The 24,928-nt window shown below is 39.7% G+C and overlaps 1 protein-coding gene across 10 annotated transcripts in view; it reads left to right on the top strand.

The window, feature by feature from the left end:
• Nucleotides 1–24,928, top strand: part of elna (elastin a) — a 275,816-nt gene that overhangs the window by 114,329 nt on the left and 136,559 nt on the right. For all 10 annotated transcript variants that reach the window (XM_072589478.1, XM_072589481.1, XM_072589479.1 and 7 more), the window contains exons 13-15: nt 8,649–8,732; nt 9,487–9,522; nt 23,792–23,875. In XM_072589478.1, the coding sequence (XP_072445579.1) occupies nt 8,649–8,732; nt 9,487–9,522; nt 23,792–23,875 (204 nt within the window). The remainder of the gene's footprint in view (nt 1–8,648; nt 8,733–9,486; nt 9,523–23,791; nt 23,876–24,928) is intronic.

The following is a 24,928-nucleotide window of genomic DNA, read 5'->3' as shown; positions in this document are numbered from 1 at the left end:
TGTGGTTATTCTGAAAAAAGTGTAACCAACAGTCATTGGCACATCATCTAGTCCATAGAACTTGACTTCCAGCAGTTCGGAGTTCATTCAGAATCTTTAGTTTTACACCTGTCTTTTAATTACTGAAACTGATATGTCTTGGCTTCAATGGCAGATTCCATCACTGTCAGCATGTTTGAATGCATGCTTTCTGGATGTTGACAGTGCAGCATAGAATGTGTTTCACAGTCTGTTCTATTCTGCTTTAGCACTTTCTGCATGGGAATGCCTGGAAGTCCACTCAGTCCCATTGAAGAATTACGTTCTTAGGTCTGAGTAGGCCGTTTGAGAATAACATTACTGTGTTGAATTAAAAAACTTCAAGGATTACCTCCTAACTCTGTAGACCAGGGACTGGTTCATATCACTAAGTGCTTTGGTGTGTAATAAGAATTGTGTTCAGAGATTTACATCTACTCCAATTGTTCTATTTTGTATCAATACCCTGACCTTGGATATCTTCTGGACAGCTTGTGGCATGGTTTGCATTGAAAGTGTTAGTTACACAACATTCCTGGTAGCAGCAAAGCTCAAGTAGTTTGTTTTTATTTATAGTTCCAAGGCCATGATGTTTGAGGAAGCAGAGACCTCTCTCGTGGTCCACACCGACTATTGTGTTGCAATCTCTCAATAGGTAAAAATGTGCAGCCTAAGGAATTCTGCTGACCATGTATTGTGTTCCGTGATAGGACTTGCTCACTGCTGCTGTAGAGAAGCATATCGTCAGAATACAAATGAGGTTAACTTGCCCTGTTTGAGCTCAGCGATGAATGGACTTGTTAAACTGAGGAACTGAAAGAAATTAGAAATAATAATATTGAAATGTTAACTGGGTTGAGGTTGATTAATCCTCTGGATGCAATTAGTTACTTTCCAGAGTATTGAAGGAGATGGCTTCAGAGATAATGATACGGTTCATTCATCATTCAAAATTCTACAAATTGTGAAAACTTCCTGAATGCTAGAAAGTAGTAGATGTGACCCCAGAAGAGATGGAGAGAAAGATTAGATAACCATAGACATGTTCCCAATATGGAATATATTAGAATCTGTTATTAAGGGTGTGGTAACAGGACACATAGATAATGACACTAAAATTGTATAATGCTAAAAGTCAACATTTATTTATAAAGGCAAATCATGTTTGAAAAACCTGTTGAAGTTTTTTGACGCTGTTACTTGCAGAATAGATAAAGCAGAACCAATGGAAATCATATTTTTGGATTTTCATAAAATTTCAAATAAGAAGCAAAACACACAGTTAGTAAACAAAATTTAGGGGCATGCTATGCTGGTATGGATTCAAAATTGGTTAACAGACAGAATTTACAGTAGGAATAAATGAGTTATTATCAGGATAGCAGGCTGTCATTAGTGGGTACCACGAGATCAGCGCTACAGCCACAGCCATTCACATAATATATAAATGATTTGGATGTGGGTATATTTCCAAATTTTCTGATGATGTAGATGGTAATATAAGTTACTTGGACAGGCAAGAACATAACAAATAGAGTGCCGAGTAATGTGAATGAATGAGAATTAAGTTTGGAAGGAAAACCAGAAAGACAGAAAACATGTTAAACGGTGAGAACGTGAGGAATCTTAGTGTCCAAAGCAAACTGAGTGTACATGATCGAGAGTCACAAACATGTAGATGCAACATTCAGTAAAGAAGGTGAATGTTTTTCTAATGCTCACCATAAGCAGTTTATTAAAAGTGTCTTTCTACAATTATATAGAGCCTCACTAAGCCTGAGATCTAAGAAAGGATATAGTTGTCACAAAGGAAATGCAACAAAGTTCACCAGACTAATCCCTGGGATGGCAAGATTGTCTTATGAGAAGCGATTGAGAAAACTGATCCTGTACTTTCTAAACTTTCAAATAAGATATGCTCTCATTGATGCGAACAAAATACATCCAAGGCATGATTGGGTGGGTGTAAATACAATGTTTCCTTGGCTGATGAGTGTACAACCAGGGAAACTAATCTTAAAATAAGGAGTAAGCTATTTAAGTCTGGGTTGATGAAGAATGTCTTCACTCAGAGGGTGCTGAATCTTTGGAATTCACAATCCCAGGAGGTTGTGGAAGCTCAAACATTGAGCATGTTCAAGACAGAACTAATGGATATCTCGAAATGACTGGCAGTGTGACATTGAAGTAACTGATCAGCCAAGATCTAATTGAATGAGGAAGCAATCTTGATGGATTGAATGTCCTGGTGTTTATATGGTCTTGCAGTGGCATTGGCTATTGACAATATACATAAAATAACATTTGATGATGCATTCACTGGTCTTGATATAATACTCATTGTAGAACGAAGTCATTGGCCTCTACAACTATATTTTCCATCTGCTTTCAAAATGTTTTTTCTCGTGTACCTCCTGCTGCCATGATAGACATAGACAATCACTTCTCCTTTTCAACTCCTTCACCAAGATCTTCATGCATGACTACATTCCCAGATGGTAAGTCATTCTTCACTCAATCCAATGTCAGATTCATTTGTAATGCAGCTCCCAGCATATGTTCAAGTAGAATGTACATCTCTTTAAGACATGCAAGCTATCTTTAATCAGATTCCTGAAGAAGGGCTTATGCCCGAAACGTCAATTCTCCTGCTCCTTGGATGCTGCCTGCCCTGCTGCGCTTTTCCAGCAACACATTTTTCAGCTCTGATCTCCAGCATCTGCAGTCCTCACTTTCTCCGATCTTTAATCAATGCCAGGTTGTAATGATGTTTGGCCTGCTGCTGATGCATGAAGTTAGTACACTGTTCAGGAAGTGCAGGCTGTACATGGTAACCATTATAACAAGCAGGTATCTCAAAGTTGGCATCCTGTGTACATTCCACTGAATGATTGTGAGTGAGTCAGGAGTCACGATCCTTCCATCTGTTACATAAGAGCATAATAAATAAGAGAAGTAAGCTTTTTGGACCCTTGAATCTCCTTTACTGTTCAACCATAATTATGGCTGATCTGAAATAACCATAACATCACTTTTCAGGCTGTGCCCTTTAGCATTGTGCTTCCCCTGTGTATCAAACCTCTGTCTAACTGAGCCTTAAATATGTTCAGGAGTTAAATAAATTTCTTCTATGGTGTTACATGCCACATGCAACTGCTACTACATTTTGAAGCACTATTTTCATGTTCCATACATAGCACACTTATATGTTAGTTTCAAATCTAAATGTATAGAAAGAACAGGAGAGTAAAATTCTCATGCAAAATTGTTTCATCTAATTCAGTGAAAGTACTAAATAATTAATTTGTAGTATTTTTGGTTAACAGGGTCCAACTGGTTAACTCAAAATGGGCATTTAGAGAGACAATAATTTTGAGAGTGAACTACAATTGAAAAATGCATATAATAGACGATGCCTTAGAAAACATTGAATTTCCAAAAAGACATGACCACCAATCTAAATATCACATCCAAATGACAGAATATGCTTATTCCTTTCCGCACGACATTGCGATTAATTCAGTAAAGGAATTAACTCATTTGAACTTCCATTTCTCCGTATGTTCTTGCAGAAAATGAAAGCAGCAGCTTAAGCTTCATGGGAGGTAATCTTCATAATACTACAATGTCTTTGAAACCAAAAGTTCGATCATCTGATGGGTTTATTTGGCATTTTGTGGTTGTAAGTTGTTCTAGCATTTCAGGAGGTCTATCAGAATTAGCTTCATGGAATGCATCAAGAACCATTCCTAAAGCTTTTCAGGTTGATTGACCACTTATTATTAACATTTTAAATTTGTGATGATGAGCTGGCTTGAAGCATCATTTCTCGTTTTGCAATGCAATCTGTTGGAATGTTTTAACATATAATGGTAGTTTTCCATTTTGGTCACATTATACTGTAAATACAGTCAATCTCCTCCATACTCTGTAACACTGTGATCAAGCTCATTGTCACTTACCAGTGCAATGAATGGCCATCAACTTTATTCCTTGGGCTTGTCCTCAGAGACAGTATCCAAGGCTCTGACCATAAGACCATAAGACCATAAGACATAGGAGTGGAAGTAAGGCCATTCGGCCCATCGAGTCCACTCCGCCATTCAATCATGGCTGATGCGCATTTCAGCTCCACTTACCAGCATTCTCCCCGTAGCCCTTAATTCTTCTAGACAACAAGAACCTATCAATCTCGCCCTTGAAGACATTTAGCGTCCCGGCTCTGGGAGCAAGGCTATCATGCAATCACATCCTCTGACAAGTCAGCACCTGTGATGTCTTTTTCTCTGCTCCATTTCATGCACACTTACCGTAACCTTTTGTTTAATCTTTCTAGGTTTTATGATTTTTGATTCAGATGGTCCTGCATACTACAAAAGATCCGTCAAGAAGATTTTGTGAGGAATGGAGAATTGTTCTCATGTTCTATTTTTCTCCATACAAATGATTTCCCATTTCATTACATCACACAATATCTTTGCTCCATGCCTCTTTCAATTATAATTCACTATCAAAATTATGCCCATTTTTGTGTTATCCAGTTGGACCTGATTAACCAAAATACTGTAAATTAATTAATGTTTTGTACTTTCACTAAATGAATTGAAACAATTTTGCAGATCGGATGAGCTGAGAGGCAGGTGAAGTTTAATTTGGATAAATGTGAGGTGTTATCACATTGGATGAATGTGGGATGGAAAGGAAAATGAGGGCAGGACTGATTTACTTAATGATAAGTTCCTGTGGAGTGTTGCTAATCAAAGAGACCTTGGAGTGCAGGTTCAATTTTCCTTGAAAGTGGAGTTGCGGTGAGACAGGATAGTGAATGTGGTGTGTGGTATGCTTGCCTTTATTGGTCAGTATATTAGGTATAAGAGTTAGGAGGTAATGTTGTGACTGTACAGGGCATCAGTTAGGCCAGTTTCTGGTCTCCCTGGTATAGAAAGGAGATTGTGAAACTTAAAAGGGTTGAGAAAACACTTAAAAGGATGTTGCCAGAGTTAGAGGGTTTGAGCTGCAAGGAGAGGCTGAAGAGATTGGCCATAGAACATGAGAGGCAGAGGGGAGACCTTATACAATCATGAGGGACATGGATAGGATGAATAGTCAGTCTTTTTCCCAGGATAGGGTAGTCCAAAGCCAGAGGGTATAGGTTTGAGGTGAGGAGGAAAGATTTGAAAGGGATATAAGATGCAACATTTTCATGCAGAGAGTGTTGTGTATATGGAATGAGCTGCCTGAGGAAGTGTTGGAAGTGGAGGCTAGTACAATTAAACATTTTAAACAATTAAGCACCTGGATGAGTAAATGAATCAAAAGGGTTTGGAGGGATATGGGTCAAATATTGGCAAATGGCACTAGATTAATTTAGGATATCTGGTTGGCATGGATGAGTTAGACTGAAGGGTCTGTTTCCATGCTGTACTGCTCAATAGTTCTATGACTCTAATTTATTTGGCTGTAAAAAGATTTGCATTATATAGAGATGTAATTAATCCAAGACCTTTAATAGGTTGTCACATTAGATCAAAATATTGGAACATTCCTGAGTTACTTCAACGTTGATGCTCTTTCGTGACTGAGTGTAAAATGTCAAACGTTAGCCGCAGCTCTGAAGACATTGTGATGGAATTAGATCATTTGGAGTTGATGGAAACAGTGGTTTCTGGCTACCCATTTAATAATAGCTACCCAATCATTCTGTGTAAGTTTTGCAGAATATGATTCACCTTTAAACTGTCATCAAAATACACTGCAGTGATTGCACAAGGTCAACCAGCTGGACATCATAGAATATGGGTTCCCTGATTGGGGCAGTTAATCTGATGCAATCAGGGAGACCTGGCTGATGTAAACAAGATGGTGACTGTCATCTGGTACCTGACTCTGTGTAAGACAGTACAAAGGTCAAGGTAAATGTTCTTGTGTAAATAAAGGGTGACTTGGTGTTGGATATTGGTTTCTGTGGAACTGGGCCCAGTGTAGAAAAAATGTTTGTTTGAGGTGGAAAGGCAAGTGAGTCAGGACTTATATACTTAATGGTAAGCTCCTGGAGTGTGTTGCTAAACAAGAGACCTTGGAATGCAGGTTCATTTTCCCTGGAAAGTGGATTTGCAGGTAGACAGGATAACGAAGAAGGCGTATCTTCAGATACATAAGCAGCAAGACCTGGACCATATCTGAGCTAGGGCTGACAAGTAGCATGTAGATGCATGCACACAAGTTTCAGCAGTGAGCATCTGCAACAACAGAATTTATTCATCGCCATTTAGCATTCAATGGCATTACCATTGTTGAATCCCCCCTCATCAATGTCCTTGCTGTTACCATTGACCGTAAACTGAACTGAACTAACCAGACAATTTTTATGGCAACAAGAACAGATTAGAAATTAAGAATGCAGTCATGTTCAACAGCGTGCTTGTGCTGTTGCCTTGAACCCCTATGCCTGTCCACAAGGCATAGGGGTTCAAGGGAACTGCACAAGCACAGTGCTATCAGTATGAAAAAGTAAAGCACTTCAGAAAATATTATAGATCATCAGCTGCGACATGACCACAGAAGCATAGAACGAGTCCCACTCAGAGAAATTTCCAGAAAACAAGAAACCAATGAAAATGAATAAATCAGAGAAGTCAAGAATAGATGTCAACAAAATTAGCCAACATTACTTGAAGTCAAAGAGAAGTAGGAGAGGTTCTGAAGTATCATGTTGCAGAGAAAAAGATTTAGAACTGAATTGAAACTCAATATAAGGGTGGTTGTTTCAGTATCAATTAAAGGTCTGCAATGGTTAAAATCAGTGGATGTTTCACCTAAAAGAGTCAAACTGAGGTCCTGATTTTTGCCTGCCTGGATGGATAAATCATTGGGCTTGTTGGCGTCAGAGAGAAACTCTTATATCTCAGCAATTAATTTTTGGGTGAAAGAGTTCATAGGTGACCTTCTTGACTCAGCACCTATTAAGGAACACAAAATGGTGACTTAATGACAACCCAAGGGCCTCAAGTTACCAATGGCCCAATTAATAATCATCTTTGTGGCTGGGAAAAAGAAAAAGTGGTGGTTTTCTTTCCTGGAGAAATAGGCCTGCCTGCCAGGCCAGGAGAGATGTTTCACTTTCCTCAGTCTGGATCAACTGGGGACAGGAATAGGGAGAAACGGAACAATTGTTGATGTCCAGCTCTTGCCCTTGTCCATGACCCCTGCTGACCCCTACTAACCCAACACTTACTTACCCCTACCAACCCAACTTCTTGCCTGGATTTCCTGCAGTGATTTTCAGGACCTGGAAACTGCTGACTTATGATTGGCTAGTAGCTTCCAGTCAGGCAGGACTTGATTCAACAAGCTTTCCCACTCAAGCGAGTCACAGTAAGTTGCGTTGAATATTCCCAACCCAGCATTTAGTGCATGGAACACTAAATCTGTGTACAAGGGCCAGTCAGAGGCTGGGGCACCAATGAAGTCTAACTCACTTCTTGACTCCCCACACCCTTTTTACTATTTAGAAGGCAAAGAAAGGGGGTGTAATGAAGCACTCTCCACTTGCCTGAATTAATGCAGCTCCCGGCAGTACTCAAGAAGCTAGAAACCATCCGAGACTCAGCACCACTTTAAACATTCATTTTCTACACTGCAGCAACAATGTGTAAATTTACACTTACAGCAATTTTCCACGGTTCTTTTAATAGCACCTTCCAACCTTTCAGCCTTTACCGCTGAGAAGAACAAAGGAAATAGGATCACTGGATCACCACCATCTTCAAAGTTTCCTTCAAATCACACACCATCACTGAAGCATCCCAGGACTCCCTTTCTAACACCAATGTGGGTGGACCACCAAGTTATCACATTTTCAAGGATAATTGGGATGAACAACAAGTGCTACCTACCATCTGTTGTGAATGAGATAAAATTGTTGTGTAGAAGGTGAATCAATCAAATAAAAAATTAATAACCACCCTTTTCTCTAACATTGACTTGCAGAAGAATGTCTTGCAGAGAACCTGCAACACAAATGAGAGGCATTGAGATCTGTTTTTACATGTATGTACATAGGGCAAACATACATATTTGAAAGAACCAAAACTAAAATGGAAAATTAAGCTCTCAGTTAAGGGATTAGAACCCAAAGAGAAGTACCCACTGCAGAAGCAAGATCTATAAACCCGTTATATCAATATCCCAACCATGTCTTATGATGCATTTAATTCTCAGAAGAAGGCTGCCTAAAACTCACCAACAGTGGTAATGAATTGGGAATGTTATTACACTTGCAGTCATGCAGGTGTATTCACAGATCTGCATATCCAAAAGTTGAGGACATGAGGTTGATCTAGTTTTCTAAGTGTCTTATTTAATCCCTTTATTATAGATTTTAGCATTTTGCTGACAACTGATGTTAGGTTAACAGGTCTATAGTTCTCTGTTCTTTTTCTCCCCTTCCTTTCTTAAAATAGTGAGGTTCTATTTGCCACTTCCTAATCTACTGAGATCACTTCCAGAGTCTATAACTTGTGAAGAAAATCCACTCACACATTACTGTCTCGATAGCCATCTCTTTAATACTCTAGGTTGTAGATAATCATTTCATCTAATGAATGTAACTCCCTGTTCTGGCATTCCAGGGGGTGTACCAGGCCAGGTTCCAGGGGGTGTACCAGGCCAGGTTCCAGGAGGCATACCAGGCCAGGTTCCAGGAGGCATTTCAGGTAATTTCATCTCTCATGATAGTTCAGATGCTTGAGATAGTCTGAATGAAAATATTATTCCAAGTTTTGAAATGCACTTAGAATGTATTTCTGCTGACAACTGTATTGTGTTTCACTTTATTTCAGTGCATTATCATAGCATACATCCAGTCCACTAATCCTGAAGCTTCAACATTCTTGTTGCTCTGTATTTGAACTGAGTTCTGGACATAAAGGCATCATAATGGCACCTACCAATTTTGACTTCAGCACCAAGATGATACTAGTGTTAGTTGCTATAATACTCACCTGTGATTCGGTGGAAACTGTCATAAGACACAACCCTATGGTGACCCTTTGGAAAGAATTGTCTCAATTATCTACACACGCTTGATGTTAAGGGATATTGTTAATTGACAAGTGGACTTCATTTTGTTCCAAAATCTGTAATAGATTCTAATAAAGAGTCACTGGACTTGAAGCACTGACTCTGTATTCTACCCACAGATGCTGCCATACTTGCTGAGTTTCTCCAGCAATTTTTGTTTTTGTTTCAGACTTCTGGCATTCGCAGTTCTTTGTTTTCTTCTGATCTTAGATATTCCTAGATTTTCTTTTTTGGATTTGATTTTTTTTGCACTAATTTTGTATATTTCCAGTATCGGCTAATGAGGAATGAGGAATTTCTCACTGCCATCATAAAATTTCACAATGTCGCCCTCTATAAGTAGCTGTTGTTCTTTCCATTATAACTGGTCAATACTTTGTGTTACAGGTGGATACGCAGCCGCTAAAGCTGCTAAATTTGGAGGCAAGTATTTCTACTTTTGTCATTTGTAATAGCATTGAATTTTAGTGCATTATTGAGCACAGACAATTTTTCTAAAGCTTTAAATACATGTAACAATGAGTTTAATCATTATTGAAGAAGAAATACATTTAATATACTGCAACACTCTTGCTATACTGCCTGAAAGCAAGTTTGGAATTGACTTTTGAAAGAAATATCATTCTGCAGTTTGTCTTTGAGAAGTCTAAGAGCAGACATTGTAGTTAACTGGGTACACAGAGCTCCAACTTCTTTAATTCTGCCAGTTATTTATTGCAGGGCATTTGTCCAGAGGAAAACAAAAAGCATCTTGCCATAAGAAAATTGAGCAGAGAACATCCAATCATGGACATAGACTGAAATAACATGCTCTTGCAGTAGTAAATACGCTTTTGATGAGAAACTTGTCAAAAAAAGTACAGAAGTAGGAATCAGAGCAAAGACAAATAGCACCAGAGGCAGTAATAGAGTCACAATTTGTTCAATATTATTCTCTCTCACTAAAATGTTCTATCTGAATATAATCTTCTATTCTTAAATCAATAATATTTATTTGACTATTTTCAAATAGTCTTTTATGTTTGTGGCTTGTTTTGATACTCGATCTGTTAGTTTTTGAGTTTAGCTCTTTTTGCAGTATTCCATTATTTCAACAGTGACCATTGTTTCACTGTTTCAACAGTGACCACCCCCTGACATTTGTACCTAGAGATTATTAGAATTAACCATCATCTTTCAAGACTTACATAATGGCATCTTTGGTTACTGCTTCTTTCACAACACAATATTGATATATTTATTTCAGTTTCTTGTGCATAGGGAACAGCGCCAAATGAAGAATTTATAGGTAATTTTTGGATTAGTGGTGCTGGAAGAGCACAGCAGTTCAGGCAGCATCCGAGGAGCAGCAAAATCGACGTTTCGGGCAAAAGCCCTTCATCAGGAATAAAGGCAGAGAGCCTGAAGCATGGAGAGATAAGCTAGAGGAGGGTGGGGGTGGGGAGAAAGTAGCATGGAGTACAATAGGTGAGTGGGAAGGGGATGAAGCCTTTGTTCCTGATGAAGGGCTTTTGCCTGAAACGTCGATTTTGCTGCTCCTCGGATGCTGCCTGAACTGCTGTGCTCTTCAAGCACCACTAATCCAAAATCTGGTTTCCAGCATCTGCATTTGTCAAGTGATGTATGTCAAAGGTAGTGTAAATTTGGTATTTTTCCAAAAGGCTGTGAATGTTGAAATAGGTAAAAATTTATGCAAAATGACATTAATCGAATTTTAATAAGTAAGGGTATCAAACAATATTGATGAAAAATTATAAATGATTTGTTATAAATTAGCCATGACTAATTTAAATGAGAGAGCAGATTTAAGGGGCTGAATTCCCTTCTCATATTCCTATGTTTGATCATTGGATATGACAAGTGAATAATGGCAATCACTGCTTTTACACTAGTAGTTGTGGAAGACTAACAGGCACGGTGGAAGCTTGCAATATTATTACCTCTCGTTCCTTAAATCTCTCCCTTTTAGATTCTCCAAACTTTGTCATATCATCCCTTTAGCACCTCATGTGGTCTTGCTATTCACATTGTATCAGTTACAGATAAAACTATCACTAATCACTGCCTGCTGTTACCTACCATCACCTTCCCTTCCATTCCCCAATGTTATCTGTTTATGGATTCATATCTGGGAAGACGTTGATTTCCCCCAATTCACTGATAGTTTTATTCGCAAAATCTCTACTCTTTAGTTTCCATTCACCAGAACTTCTCTTCAGCTAGTTATTTGCTCCACTACACCTCCAGCTTCAATGCCTTAATACATTTTAAGCTGCTACAAGTTTCTCATCCATATTCTTCCAGCACTTGGATTTGAAGAGATACTGTTGTGGAAAGGTAATGGTAGTTGACTGTACTAATATTCTTCATCAATATCTCCTGAGTATGTGCATTAGGAACTGTGTAATTATGTTAGATCACTTGGAACTGAGTGCTGGTGGAAAAAAGACACTACATATGATCTGCTCCAACATTCTTCTATATATAGTTCATAGTTAATAAATATTAACAGCTTGCACTCCCACTGTGTTCAGTCCTCATCTGTCCCAAGAGGCTGCTAGCAGTATTCCTAAATGTTGATAATTGGGGGTGAGATTCTGAAAATGGCAGTGAATGGCAAGAAAAAGTTTGAGGAGAAGCACAGTAGCAGCACTGGCTGGTGAAGGACTTTGAGGCTAGCCAGTAATTGTATCACAGGGAGGAAATCTCCAAGGACAGCCCAGCACGTAGCATACATAACACTGCAAGAGACAGAAACCTCAACTCCGTGTTATGCCACCCAGGGGGTTTCCAGAATGTAGAGGTCCCACACAGGCTTAGAAAGACTGGAGCAGGAGTAGACCATTTAGAACATTCCATTTGAAGAATGCAGCTTTGAGGCATAAATACAGAGGAATTTCAGAAACATTGTCTGAAATTCATAACTCGCTATACACACTGATAAGAAGGAAAGCATGTATAGGTCTGAACCTCATCCTTAAAGTGGAAAGAGTCAACAAACAGGAACAAGTACATTTGAGACAATTTCCAAAATCCTTCAGACATCAGGTAAAACTGTATAAACACAGCATACTATATCACACAAAAGGAAGGTGCCAAATACATTATATTTGTTTACGCCAGGAATGTCTCTCACTCACTTCTGAAGACGGTAAGAAGTGAAATCACAGTGATGTTTCAGCAAGAAACTATTTCTCCAGTTACTGAATTAACCATATGGTGGTCTGCTATAGTATTAGTTCCAAACTGAGTGAATCCATTAAAATTTACATGACTTGACAGATTTCAATAATGTATTGCAATGACAGATACAACCAATGGTGTCTGTTGATGAGAACCTAACTAAAATTGTGAACAGCACAGTCTTCAAGCCAGACTAAACAGCAGAACCTATCAATTGCCAGTAGATAAGGAGTTCAAACTTTTAACTACTATCATAATCCTTAGATTAGATTACCTATGGTATGGAAACAGGCCCTTCAGCCCAACAAGTTCACACTGGCCCTCTGAAGAGTAACCCACCCAGACCCATTCCCCTACCCAACCGACTAATGCACCTAACACTTAGCATAGCCAATTCACCTGACCTGCACATCTTTGGACTGTGGTAGGAAACTGAAGTACCCGGAGGAAACCCACGCAGACACGGGATGAATGTGCAAACTCCACACAGACAGTCACCCAAGGCGGGAATCGAACTCAGGTCCCTAGTGCTGTGAGCCACCGTGCTGCCCTCAAGGATAATGTTGTTTCAACTATCTACCTTTTTAGAATCACAGCTGCATCAGAATGTTTCCAAAGGACAGTTTCCAAAATCTCAGGAAATGTGGAAGGCAACATATGGAACAAATTTGGTCACGGAAAGGCAGCAAATGTAATGTAACCAAATGTGCAGATGTCACAAAAATATGTTGAAAGGCAAGTTGCAACAGGGATACAAAGTTAACAGAGAGATATTGACAGGTTTAGTAAATGATGAAAAAAGTTAACGAATGGAGTATGATGTGTGAAAGCGTGAAATTGTTTATTTTGGGAGGGAGAACAAAACATCTGTATTAATGAAATGGGGAAAAACTATAGAAAGATGCAACACAAAGGGACTTGCGGCTACTTGTGCATAAAACGCACAAAGCTTGCATTAAGGTGCAGCAGGTAATTAGGAAGGATAATGGATTGTTGGACCTTATTTCAAGGGGGTTGGAGTAAATGAGTAGGGAAGTCTTACTTCAACTGTACCGGCTGCTGGTGAGACCATAGCTGGAATACTGTGAGCAGTTTTGATCTCCTTATTTAAGAAAAGTTATTATTTCATTCAAGGCAGTTCTGATAAGGTGCACTAGGATCTTATCAAGAAATTGTTTTATGAGCGAAGGCTAAATGCTTGGGACTTCACTCATTGGTGTGCAGAAGAATGAGAAGTAATCTCATAGAAATGTATAGAATCCTGAAGGATAAACGGTGAGAGAATGTCTCCATTCATGATGAGTCCAGGACCACAGGACATAGTCTCAGAATAAAGGGGCACTAATTTAAGACTGGGATGAAGAGGAATTTCTTCTACAGAGGGTTCAGTGACTTTGGAACTCTGCCACAGAGAGTTGTGGGGCAGAGGCTTAGATAGTTAAATTCTTAATTACTAAGGGAATCAAGCATTTTGAGGAATGGACATGAGGAAAGTAGGATCAACCATGACCCTACTGATAGCGGAGCAAGCTCAAGGGGTCACATGGCCCATTCTATGGTATTATGGCCTTATGTCACATGGATGACATTTTAATCTGTAAATCAACAAAAGAGGAACATGACAAATGATACATGTAATTTTGAAAATTTTACAAGTTGCTGGGTTAATATGTAATGAAAGGTGTAAATTTTCAAAACCCAGGCTGCATTGCCCAAACAATAGCAGTCACTGTGGTTATTCTGAAAAAGATTTAACCAATCGTCATTGGCACATCATCTGTCTAGTCCATACACCTTGACTTCCAGCTGTTCTGAGTTCATTCAGAATCTTTACTCTGGGTTCGGTCTTTTAATTAATGAAACGGGTATGCCTTAGCTTCAATTGCAGATTCCATCATTGTCGGCATGCCTCCATGCTTGCTTTCCAGATTGCGACAGTGCAGCATCGAATGTGTCTCAATGTCAGTCCTATTCTGCTTTTGTCATGTGAATGCATGGAAGTCCACTTCAATCAAGTTGAAGAACTGCCAGTTTTGGTCTGAGTAGGCCATTTGAAAATTGTGGGAATGATATTACTGCATTGACTTAAAAAAAACTTCAAGGATTACATCCTAACTCTGATGTAGACCAGGGAGTCGTTGGTATTTCTAAGTGATACGATAGCTGTGTGTAATAAGAATTGTATTCAGATATTTACATCTACTCAACTGTTCTAGTTTGTACTAATACCCTGACCTTGGATATCTTCCGGACAGCTTGTGACATGGTTTGCTCTGAAAGAAGTGTTAGTTACACAACATTCCTAGTAGCAGCAAAGCTCAAGTAGTCTGTTTTTATTTATTGTTCCCAGCCATGATGTTTGAGGAAGTAGAGTCCTCTCTCGGGTCCATACCCACTATTGTGTTGCAATTTCTCAATAGGTAAAACTGTGCTACCTTAGGGATTCTGCTGACAGTGTGTTATGTTCCATATTAGGACTGGTTTACTGCTGCTATCGAGAAGCATATCTTTGGAATACAAATGAGGTTAACTTGCCCTGTTTGAGTTCAGAGACAGATGGACTTGCAAAACTGAGGAACTGAAAGAAATTAGGAATAGTTATTAGGTAATAGTAATATTAAAACAGGTAAGTGCAATATTCAATAAAGAAGGTGAATGTTATGCTAACCTTCATCACAAGCAGTTTATTAAAAATGTCTTGCTGCAGTTATATAGAGCCTCAGTAAGCCTGAGATTGAAGAAAGGATGTACTTTTCACAGAGAGAATGCAGCAACGTTCACCAGACCGATCGCTGGGATGACAAGATTGTCTGATGAGAAGTGATTGAGAAAACTGACCCTGTACTTTCTAGAATTTCAAAGAATGAGAGATGAGCTCATTGGTGCTAACAAAATACATACAAGGCATAATCGGTGTAACAATGATGTTTCCTTGGCTGATGAGTGAATAACCAGGGAATCTAATCTCAGGTTAAGGAGTAAGCCATTTAAGTCTGTGGTGATGAAGAATGTCTTCACTCAGAAGGTGGTGAATCTTTCAAATTCACAATCCCAGGAGGTTGTGTAAGCTCAACATGTCCAAGACAGAACTGATGGATATCTAGAATTGACTGGCAAAGTGACATTGAGGTAGCTGATCAACCAAGATCTAATTGAATGATGAAGCAATCTTGATGGGTTGAATGCCTGTTGTTTGTGCGGTCCTCGCAGTGACATTGGCTATTGACAATATACATAAAATAACATTTGATGATGCATTCAATGATTCTGACCATTATGCATACTGTAGAACAAGGTCATTGGCCTCTACAACTGTATGTTCTGACTGCTTTCAAAATGTTTTGGCCATGATAGACTTACGTAATCATTTCTCCTTTTCAAAGCCTTCGCCAAGACCTTCCATGCATGTCTGCATTCCAACATGGTCGGTCATTCTTCACTCAGTCCAATGGCAGATTCATTTTATGCTGCAGCTCCCAGCAGATGTTCAAGTAAAATGTATATCCCTTTATTGCTGATCTGAATTTTATCCATAATATCACTTTCCAGCCTGTGCCCTTTAGTCTTGTGCCTTCCATGTGAATCAAAAATCTGTCTAACTGAGCCTTGAATATGTTCAGGAGTTAAATAATTTTCCTCCATGGTGTTCCGTGCCACATGCAACTACTACTACATTTTGAACCACTATTTTCATGCTCTATACATAGCCCACTCATTTGTTCATGTCAAATCTAAATGTATGTGAAGAACAATACAGCAAAATTCTTATGCAAAATTGTTTCATACAATTCAGTGAAAGTACTAAAAAAAATTAATTTGCAGTATTTTGGTTAACACAATCCAACTGGATAAAACAAAATGGGCACATAGAGAGACATAATTTTGAGAGTGAATTACTATTGAAAAAGGTGTACAATGGATGATTCCTTAGAAAACATCACATTTCCAAACAAAAACATAACCATCAATCTAAATATCACATCCAAGTGACAGAATAAGCTTGTTCCTTTCTGCACGACATTGCTATTAATTCAGTCAAGGAATTAACTCATTTGAACTTCCATTTCACCATATGTTCTTGCAGAAAATGAAACCAGCAGCTTAAGCTTTATGGGAGGTAATCTTCATAATACTACTATGTCTTTGAAACCAAAAGTTTGACCATCTGATGGGTTTATTTGGCATTTTAAGGTTGTAAGTTGTTCTGGCATTTCAGGAGGTCTATCAGAGTTAGCTTCATGGGATGCATCAAGAACTGTTTCAGGAAACTTTTCAGCTAGATTGACCACTGGGTATTAGCATTTTATATTCATGATGATGAGCTGAATTGAATCATCATTGCTAGTTTAGCAATGCAATCTGTTGGAATGTTTTAATATATAATTGTAGTTTTCCATTTTGGTCACGTTATACTGTAAATGCAGTCAATCTCCTCCATGCTCTGTAACATTGTGATCAAGTGCATTGTCAACTTGCCAGTGCAATGAATACCTATCAATTTATTTTCCTTGGGTTTGGCCTTAAAGACAGCATCGAAGGCTCTGGGAGCTAGGCTATCATGGAATCACATCCTTTGACAAGTCAGCACCTTCGTCTTTTCCTCTTCTCTAGCTACTGCATATTTACCATGTTTTTCCAATCTTAAGGATTTTTGGGGTTTTTTTGGGTTTTATGATTTTTGATTCAGATGGTCCTGCATACTACAAAAGATCCATCAAGAAAATTTTGTGAAGAATGGAGAATTGTTCTCCTGATCTATGATTTCCCCATTTATTACGTCACACAATATCTTTGCTCCGTGCCTTTTCCAATTGTAATTCACTATCAAAAATTTTATATCTCTCCATATTGTGTTATCCAGTTGGACCCTGTTAACCAAAATACTGTAAATTAGTTAATGGTTTGTACTTGCACTGAGTGAATTGAAATAAATTTGCAGATTGGATGGGCTGAGTGGCAGATGAAGTTTAATTTAGATAAATGTGAGGTGGAAAGGCAAACGAGGGCAGGACTGATCTACTTAATGTTAAGGTCCTGGGGAATGTTGCTAAACAAAGAGATCTTGAAGTGCAAGTTTAATTTTCCTTGAAAGTGGAGTTGCAGTGAGAGAGGATAATGAAGAAGGCATGTGGTATGCTTGCCTTTATTGGTCAGTGCATTGATTATAGGGGTTAGGAGGTCATATTGTGACTGTACAGGATGTCGGTTAGGCCACTTTCGGAATTCTGGTCTCCCTGCTATGGGAATAATATTGTAAAACATAAAAGGATTGAGAACAAATTTACAGAATATTGCCAGGGTAGGAGGGATTGAGCTACTGGGGGAGGCTGAATAGGCTGGCTATTTTCCCTGGATCATCAGAGGCTAGAGGAGACACTATAAAATCATGAGGGGCATAGATAGGATGCAAAGGCAAGATCTTTTCCCCAGGGTAGGGGAGTCCAAAATTAGTGGACATGGGTTTGAGGTGACAAGGGAAAGATTTGAAAGGGACATAAGGGACAACGTTTTCATGCAGAGGGTGTTCTGTGTATGGAATGAGCAGCCAGAGGAAGTGGTGGAAGAGGAGGCTAGTACAATTAAACATTTAAAATGCACCTGGATGAGAAAATGAATAGAAAGAGTTTGGAGGGATTTGGGTCAAATATTGGCAGTTGGGACTAGATTAATTTAGGATATCTGGTCGGCATGGATTAGTTAGACTGAAGGTTCTGGTTCCATGCTGTACAGCTGTATGGTTCTATGTCTCTAATTATTTTAGCTGTAAAAAGATTTGCATTATCTAGAGATGTCATTAATCCAAGACCTTTAATAGTTTGTCACATGACATCAAATTGTTAGAATGCTTCTGGGTTACTTCAACATGGATGTTCTTTGATGACTGTGTAAAATGTAAAATAAATAGCCTCACTTCTGGCTGCCCATTTAGTTGTAGCTACCAAGTCATTCTGTATAGGTTTCATAGAATGTGAGTGATTAATCTTTAAACTCTCATCAAAATACACTGTAATGACTGCACAAGGTCAGTCACCTGGACATCATAGAATATGAATCCCATGACTGGGGCAGTTAATCTGATCCAATCAGGGACACCTGGCCGATGTATACAAGGTAAAAACAATGGCTGCAGATGCTGGAAACCAGATTCTGGATTAGTAGTGCTGGAAGAGCATAGCAGTTCAGGCCGCATCCAAGGAGCTTCAAAATCGACGTTTCGGGCAAAAGCCCTTCATTAGCAGTAAAGGCAATGAGCCTGAAGCATGGAGAGATAAGCTAGAGGAGGGTGGGGGTGGGGAGAAAGTAGTATAGAGTACAATAGGTGAGTGGGGGAGGGGATGAAGGTGATAGGTCAGGGAGGAGAGGGTGGAGTGGATAGGTGGAAAAGGAGATAGGCAGGTAGGACAAGTCCGGACAAGTCATGAGGACAGTGCTGAGCTGGAAGTTTGGAACTAGGGTGAGGTGGGGGAAGGGGAAATGAGGAAACTGTTGAAGTCCACATTGAAGCCCTGGGGTTGAAGTGTTCTGAGGCGGAAGATGAGGCGTTCTTCCTCCAGGCGTCTGGTGGTGAGGGAGTGGCAGTGAAGGAGGCCCAGGACCTCCATGTCCTCGGCAGAGTGGGAGGGGGCGTTAAAATTTTGGGCCACGGGGCGGTGTGGTTGATTGGTGCGGGTGTTCTGGAGATGTTCCCTAAAGCGCTCTGCTAGGAGGCGCCCAGTCTCCCCAGTGTAGAGGAGACCGCATCAGGAGCAACGCATACAATAAATGATATTAGTGGATGTGCAAGTAAAACTTTGATGGAAGTGGAAGGCTTCTTTAGGGCCTTAGATAGAGGTGAGGGAGGAGTTGTGGGCGCAGGTTTTACAGTTCCTGCGGTGGCAGGGGAAAGTGCCAGAATGGGAGGGTGGGATGTAGGGGGGTGTGGACCTGACCAGGTATTCATGGAGGAACGGTCTTTGCGGAAGGCGGAAGGGGGTGGGGAGGGAAATATATCCCTGGTGGTGGGGTCTTTTTGGAGGTGGCGGAAATGTCAGCAGATGATTTGGTTTATGTGAAGGTTGGTAGAGTGGAAGGTGAGCACCAGGGGGGTTCTGTCCTTGTTACGGTTGGAGGGGTGGGGTCTGAAGGCGGAGGTGCGGGATGTGGACGAGATGCGTTGGAAGGCATCTTTAACCATGTGGGAAGGGAAATTGCGGTCTCTAAAGAAGGAGGCCATCTGGTGTGTTCTGTGGTGGAACTGGTCCTCCTGGGAGCAGATACGGTGGAGGCGGAGGAATTGGGAATACGGGATGGCATTTTTGCAAGAGGTAGGGTGGGAAGAGGTGTAATCCAGGTAGCTGTGGGAGTCGGTGGGTTTGTATACATGTGGTGCACGTCAGAAAAGCTGACATCTGGTACCTGACTCTGACTCTGAGTCAGGCAGTACGAAAGTCAAGGAATGTTCATGTGTAAATAAAGGGTGACTTGCTGGTAGAGTATTGGTTTCTGTGGAGTTATTTCCGTAGTGACAGGAGTAAAACATGATCCTGAAGAAACTTGCTTGCAACAGTCATCTTCGGCATTTCTTACATCATGTCTCTTTCTGCGAAGCTTGACTCATTAAGAACTGGGCCCAATATGTGGAAAGAATGTTTGAGGTGGAAAGGCAAAGGAGGGCAGGACTTGTATACTTAATGGTAAGCTCCTGGGGAGTGCTGTGAAACAAAGAGACCTTGGAATGCATCTTCCTTTTTCCTTGCAGGTAGATAGGCCATTCTTCGCTATCCTATCTTCAGATACGTAAGCAGCAAGACCTGGATCACGTCTAAGCTAGGGCTGACAAGTAGCAAGTATAATTGCAGCACACAAGTTCCAGCAGTGATCATCTGCAACAACAGAATTTATTCATCACCATTTATCATTCAATGGCATTACCATTGTTGAGTCTCCCATTATCAATATACTTGATGTTACCATTGACCAGAAACTGAACTGATCTAACTGATCCCGCCTCAGGCGACTGACTGTGTGGAGTTTGCACATTCTCCCCGTGTCTGCGTGGGTTTCTTCCGGGTGCTCCAGTTTCCTCCCACAATCCAAAAAAAATGTGCAGGTCAGGTGAATTGGCCATGCTGAATTCCCTGTAGTGTTAGCTGCAGGGGTAAACATAGGGGAATGGGTATGGGTGGGTGCGCTTTGGAGGGTCGGTGTGGACTTGTTGGGCCGAAGGGCTTATTTCCACACTGTAAGTAATCTAATCTAACCATGTAAGCTTTATGGCAACAAGGACAGATCAGAAACTAAGAATGCTATAGTGAACAGTTCACCTCATGACTGTCAAAAGCCTGTCCACAAGGCATAGGAGTTCAAGACAACAGCACAAACACACTGCGTGTCCAGCATGCTTGTGCTAAGTGCTATCAGTATGAAAAAGTAGAGCACTTCAGAAAATACTGCAGATCATCAGCTGCGACATGACCACTGAAACAGAAAGCCCAGAAAACAAGAAATAAATCCAAGTAGTTAAGAATAGATGTGAATAAATTCAGCCAACATTACTTGAAGTCAAAAAGCACCGGGAGAAGTTCCAAAGTATCAACTTGCAGAGGAAAGGATTTAATACTGAATTGAAACTCAGTACAAGGGTGCTAAAAGTCTGCAATGGTTAATATCAGTGTATGTTTAACCAAAAAGCATCAAACTGCAAGGCTCGAAGGCACAGATCTACAGGCAGCTGGTCAGTTTACCATCAAACATAGAACATGAAAGATCAGTGAAACTCTGTCCATATTGAAGAACCAGAATGCTGTTGCTAATTTGAAATGTATACACCCAGCTATGTCTTTTAGAGTGGAAGTATTGCTTTACGTTGAATATGAAAGCGAGTTTCACTATGAATTTCCAAGTTTATGCAGAGGCATAGGAAAGCTGAAACAGGAGCATTACATTAGTCTGCAACAAGGTACTAAGCCAATCTGTCTGTACACTCCAAGGAAAGTACCTCATTCATCATTAGGAAAAGCAGTCGAAATGAACTTTCACTTGTTTAAAAAGCAAAGTCATATCACCAGTGCCTAAGCCAACTTAGTGGTGCGTAGGACCAGTAATTGTTCCCTAGCATGAGTAGAGAATTGTGGATCCCACTCAACTAAATGGCAAGTTGAGGGCATTCATTGACATCAATTGATCATGGACCTTTGCTGCCCAGAAATTAATTCTTAATCAGGCTGGAGAAGATGGCACCATCCTACCTGATTAAACACTATTCCATCATCAGTGTTGGTGCAGAATCATACAATGTTACTTTGGTACAGTGGCTGTAATGCAATAGCAAGTGGTGTTGTGTATGTGTGTGAGAGAGAGACAAAAATACAAAACAATATTGTTCCTTAATCATTTTAGAGTGATGCAACAATATAACTGTATCGCATGAGTATCCTTAGTATTATTTCAGGAACCGTAGCCTGTTTCCAAAGTCAGGTGCTAAGAAATACATAAGATATCAGAAAGCAGAAGAGACAAGACAGCTTTACATTTTAAGAAAAGATGGAAATATCTGTGATTAGCCTTAATGATTTGATTGACCCATTCAAATTGGATGCATGCTCAACCTAAGTATTTTTAATGGTAGTTTCAAATCAGATTGTGATATTCTGGGCGTTAGTAGTGACAAGAAATTTAACAGGACTGGCTATATATATACTGCAGTCATGATTATCGCCTCCCTGAAGGTGGTGAAAAAGGTAAATCTTTGGGCATGTTAGCTGCAGAGAGAACCTCATCTATCTCAGCAATTAGGGGCTGGGTGAGATAATCCATGGGTGACCTTGACTCAGCACCTATTAATGGACCTAAAATGGTGAATTAATGACCACCCAACGGCCTCAAGTTGCCAATGGACAAATTAATGGCTGGGAAAAAAGTGGTGGTTTTCTTTACTGGAGAAATACATCTGCGTGCCTAGCAGGTCAGGATAGATATTTCACTTTCCTCAGTTTGGAACAACTGGGGACAGGAATAGAGAGGAAGGAAATAACTGTTGATGTCCAGCTCTTGCCCTTGTCCATGACCCGTACTGACCCCTACCAACCCAACACTTACTGACCCCTACCAACCCAACTTCTTGCCTGGATCTTCTGCAGTGATCTTCAGGACCTGGAAACTGCTGACTTATGATTGGCTAGTAGCTTCCAGTCAGGCAGGATTTCAGTATCAAGGCTTGATTCAACAAGCTTTCCCACTCAAGTGAGTCACAGTAAGTCACCCTGAAGATTCCCAACCCAGCACTTAGTGCATGGAACATAAATCTTTGTACAAGGGCAAGTCAGAGGCTGGGGCATCTATGATGTCTAACTCACTTCCTGACACCCCACACCTGTTCTACTATTTAAAAGCTAAAAAAAGGGAGTGTAATGAAGCACTTTCCACTTGCCTGAATTAATGCAGATCCCAGCAGTACTCAAGAACCTAGAAACCATCCAGGACTCAGCACCACTTTAAACATTCATTCTCCACATTACCAAAGCACTGCAGCAACAGTGTGTAAATTTACACTTACAGCAATTTGCCACGGTTCTTTTAATAGCACCTTCCAACCTTTCAGCCTTTACCGCTGAGAAGGACAATGGCAAAAGGATCATGGGATCACCACCACTTTCAAAGTTTCCTCCAAGTCACACGCAATCACTGAAGCTACATCCCAGAACTCACTTTCGAACACCAATGTGAGTGGACCACCAAGTTATCACATTTTCAAGGGTAATTGGGGATTACCAACAAATGCTACCTACCATCTGCTGTGAATGGGATAAAATTGTTGTGTAGAAAGTAAATCAATCAAATAAAAAGTTAGTAAGCACCCTTTTCTCTAACATTGACTTTCAGAAGAACATCTTGCAGAGAACCTGCAACGCAAATGAGAGGCATTGAGATCTGTTTTTACATGTATGTGTTTAGGGCAAACATACATATTTGAGGGAACCAAAACAAAAACTGAAAATTACAACTGCATGAGCTCTCAGTCAAGGGATAAGAACCAAAGGGAAGTACCCACTGCAGAAGCAAGATCTATAAACCTCTTATACTGATATCCCAACCATGTCTTATGATGCATTTAATTCTCAGAAGAAGGCTGCCTAAAACTCACCAATGGTGGTTATGATATGGGAACATTATTCCACTTGCAGTCACGTAAGAGTATTTGCAGACCCATGTATGAGAAAATTGAGGACATGGCGTTGATCTAGTTTTCTAAGTGTCGTATTGAATCCTTTATTTATAGATTCTAGCATTTTGCCCATAACTGATGTTAGATTAACAGATCTATAGTTCTCTGTAGTTTTTTCTTCCCTTCCTTTCTTAAAATAGTGAAGTTCCATTTGCCATCTTCTAATCTTCTGAAATTATTTCCAGAGTTTCTAACTTGTGAAGAAAAACCACTAATCTACTGACTCGATAGCCATCTCTTTAATATTTTAGGTTGTCGATAATCAATTCATTTCATGATTGTAACTTCCCTCTTCTGGCATTCCAGGAGGTGTACCAGGCCAGGTTCCAGGAGGTGTACTAGGCCAGGTTCCAGGGGCTGTACCAGGCCAGATTCCAGGAGGCATTTCAGGTAATTTCATCTCCAATGACAGTTTAGATACTTGAGATAATTTGAATGAAAATGTTATTCCAGGTTTTGAAATGCACTCAGAATGCATTTATGCTGAAAACTGTATTGTATTTCACTTTATTTCAATGCATAATCATAGAATAAATGCAGTCTTCTAATCCTAAAGCTTCAGCAATCGTTGCACTCTGTTTTTGAACTGAGTTCTGGGCATAATGGAATCATAGTGGCACCTGCCAGTATTAACTTCAGTGCCAAGATGGTACTAATATTAGTTGCTCTTAGAATCACCTGTGATTCAGTGGAAACTGTCATAAGAGACAACCCCATTGTGACCCTTTGGAAAGAATTGTCTCAATTATCTACACATGGTTGACGATAAGGGAAAATATTAATTGATAAGTGGACATTATTTTGTTCCAAAAACAGTAACAGATTCTAATAGAGAGTCACTGGACTTAAAGCACTGGCTCTGTTTTCTTTCCACAGACGCTGCTAGACTTGCTAAGTTTCTCCAGCAATTTTTGTTTTTGTTTCAGATTTCCGGCATCTGCAGTTCTTTATTCTGTTTTCTTGTGATCTTAGATATTCCAATATATTCTTTCTCGGATCTGAATTATTTGCCTTGATTTTGGATATTTTCAATATGAGTTAATAGGGAATGAGGAATTTCTCATAGCCATCATAAAATTTCACAATTTCCCACTCTATAAGTAGCTGATCTATTTTCCATCATAACTAGTCAATAGTTGGTATTACAGTTGGATACACAGCAGCTTTGGCTCCAAAATTTGGAGGCAAGTTTTTCCACATTTGTCATTTGTAATAGCATTGAATTTTAGTGCACTATCAAGCTCAGACAATTTTTTAAAGTTTTGAATATATATAACAATTAATTTAATCATTGTTAAGGAAGAAATATATTTAAAATATTGCAACACTCTTGCTATACTGTCTAAAAGCAAGTTTAAATTGATTTTTGAAAGAAATATCATTCTGCAGTTTGCCTTTGAGAAGTCTAATAACAGACATTGTAGTTAACTGGGTACACAAAGC

This window comes from Chiloscyllium punctatum, chromosome 19 (assembly GCF_047496795.1).
Source record: "Chiloscyllium punctatum isolate Juve2018m chromosome 19, sChiPun1.3, whole genome shotgun sequence".
Taxonomy (NCBI): Eukaryota; Metazoa; Chordata; class Chondrichthyes; order Orectolobiformes; family Hemiscylliidae; genus Chiloscyllium; species Chiloscyllium punctatum.
Note: the sequence above shows the minus strand (reverse complement) of the source record. Positions and strands in the feature narration are given on the sequence as shown.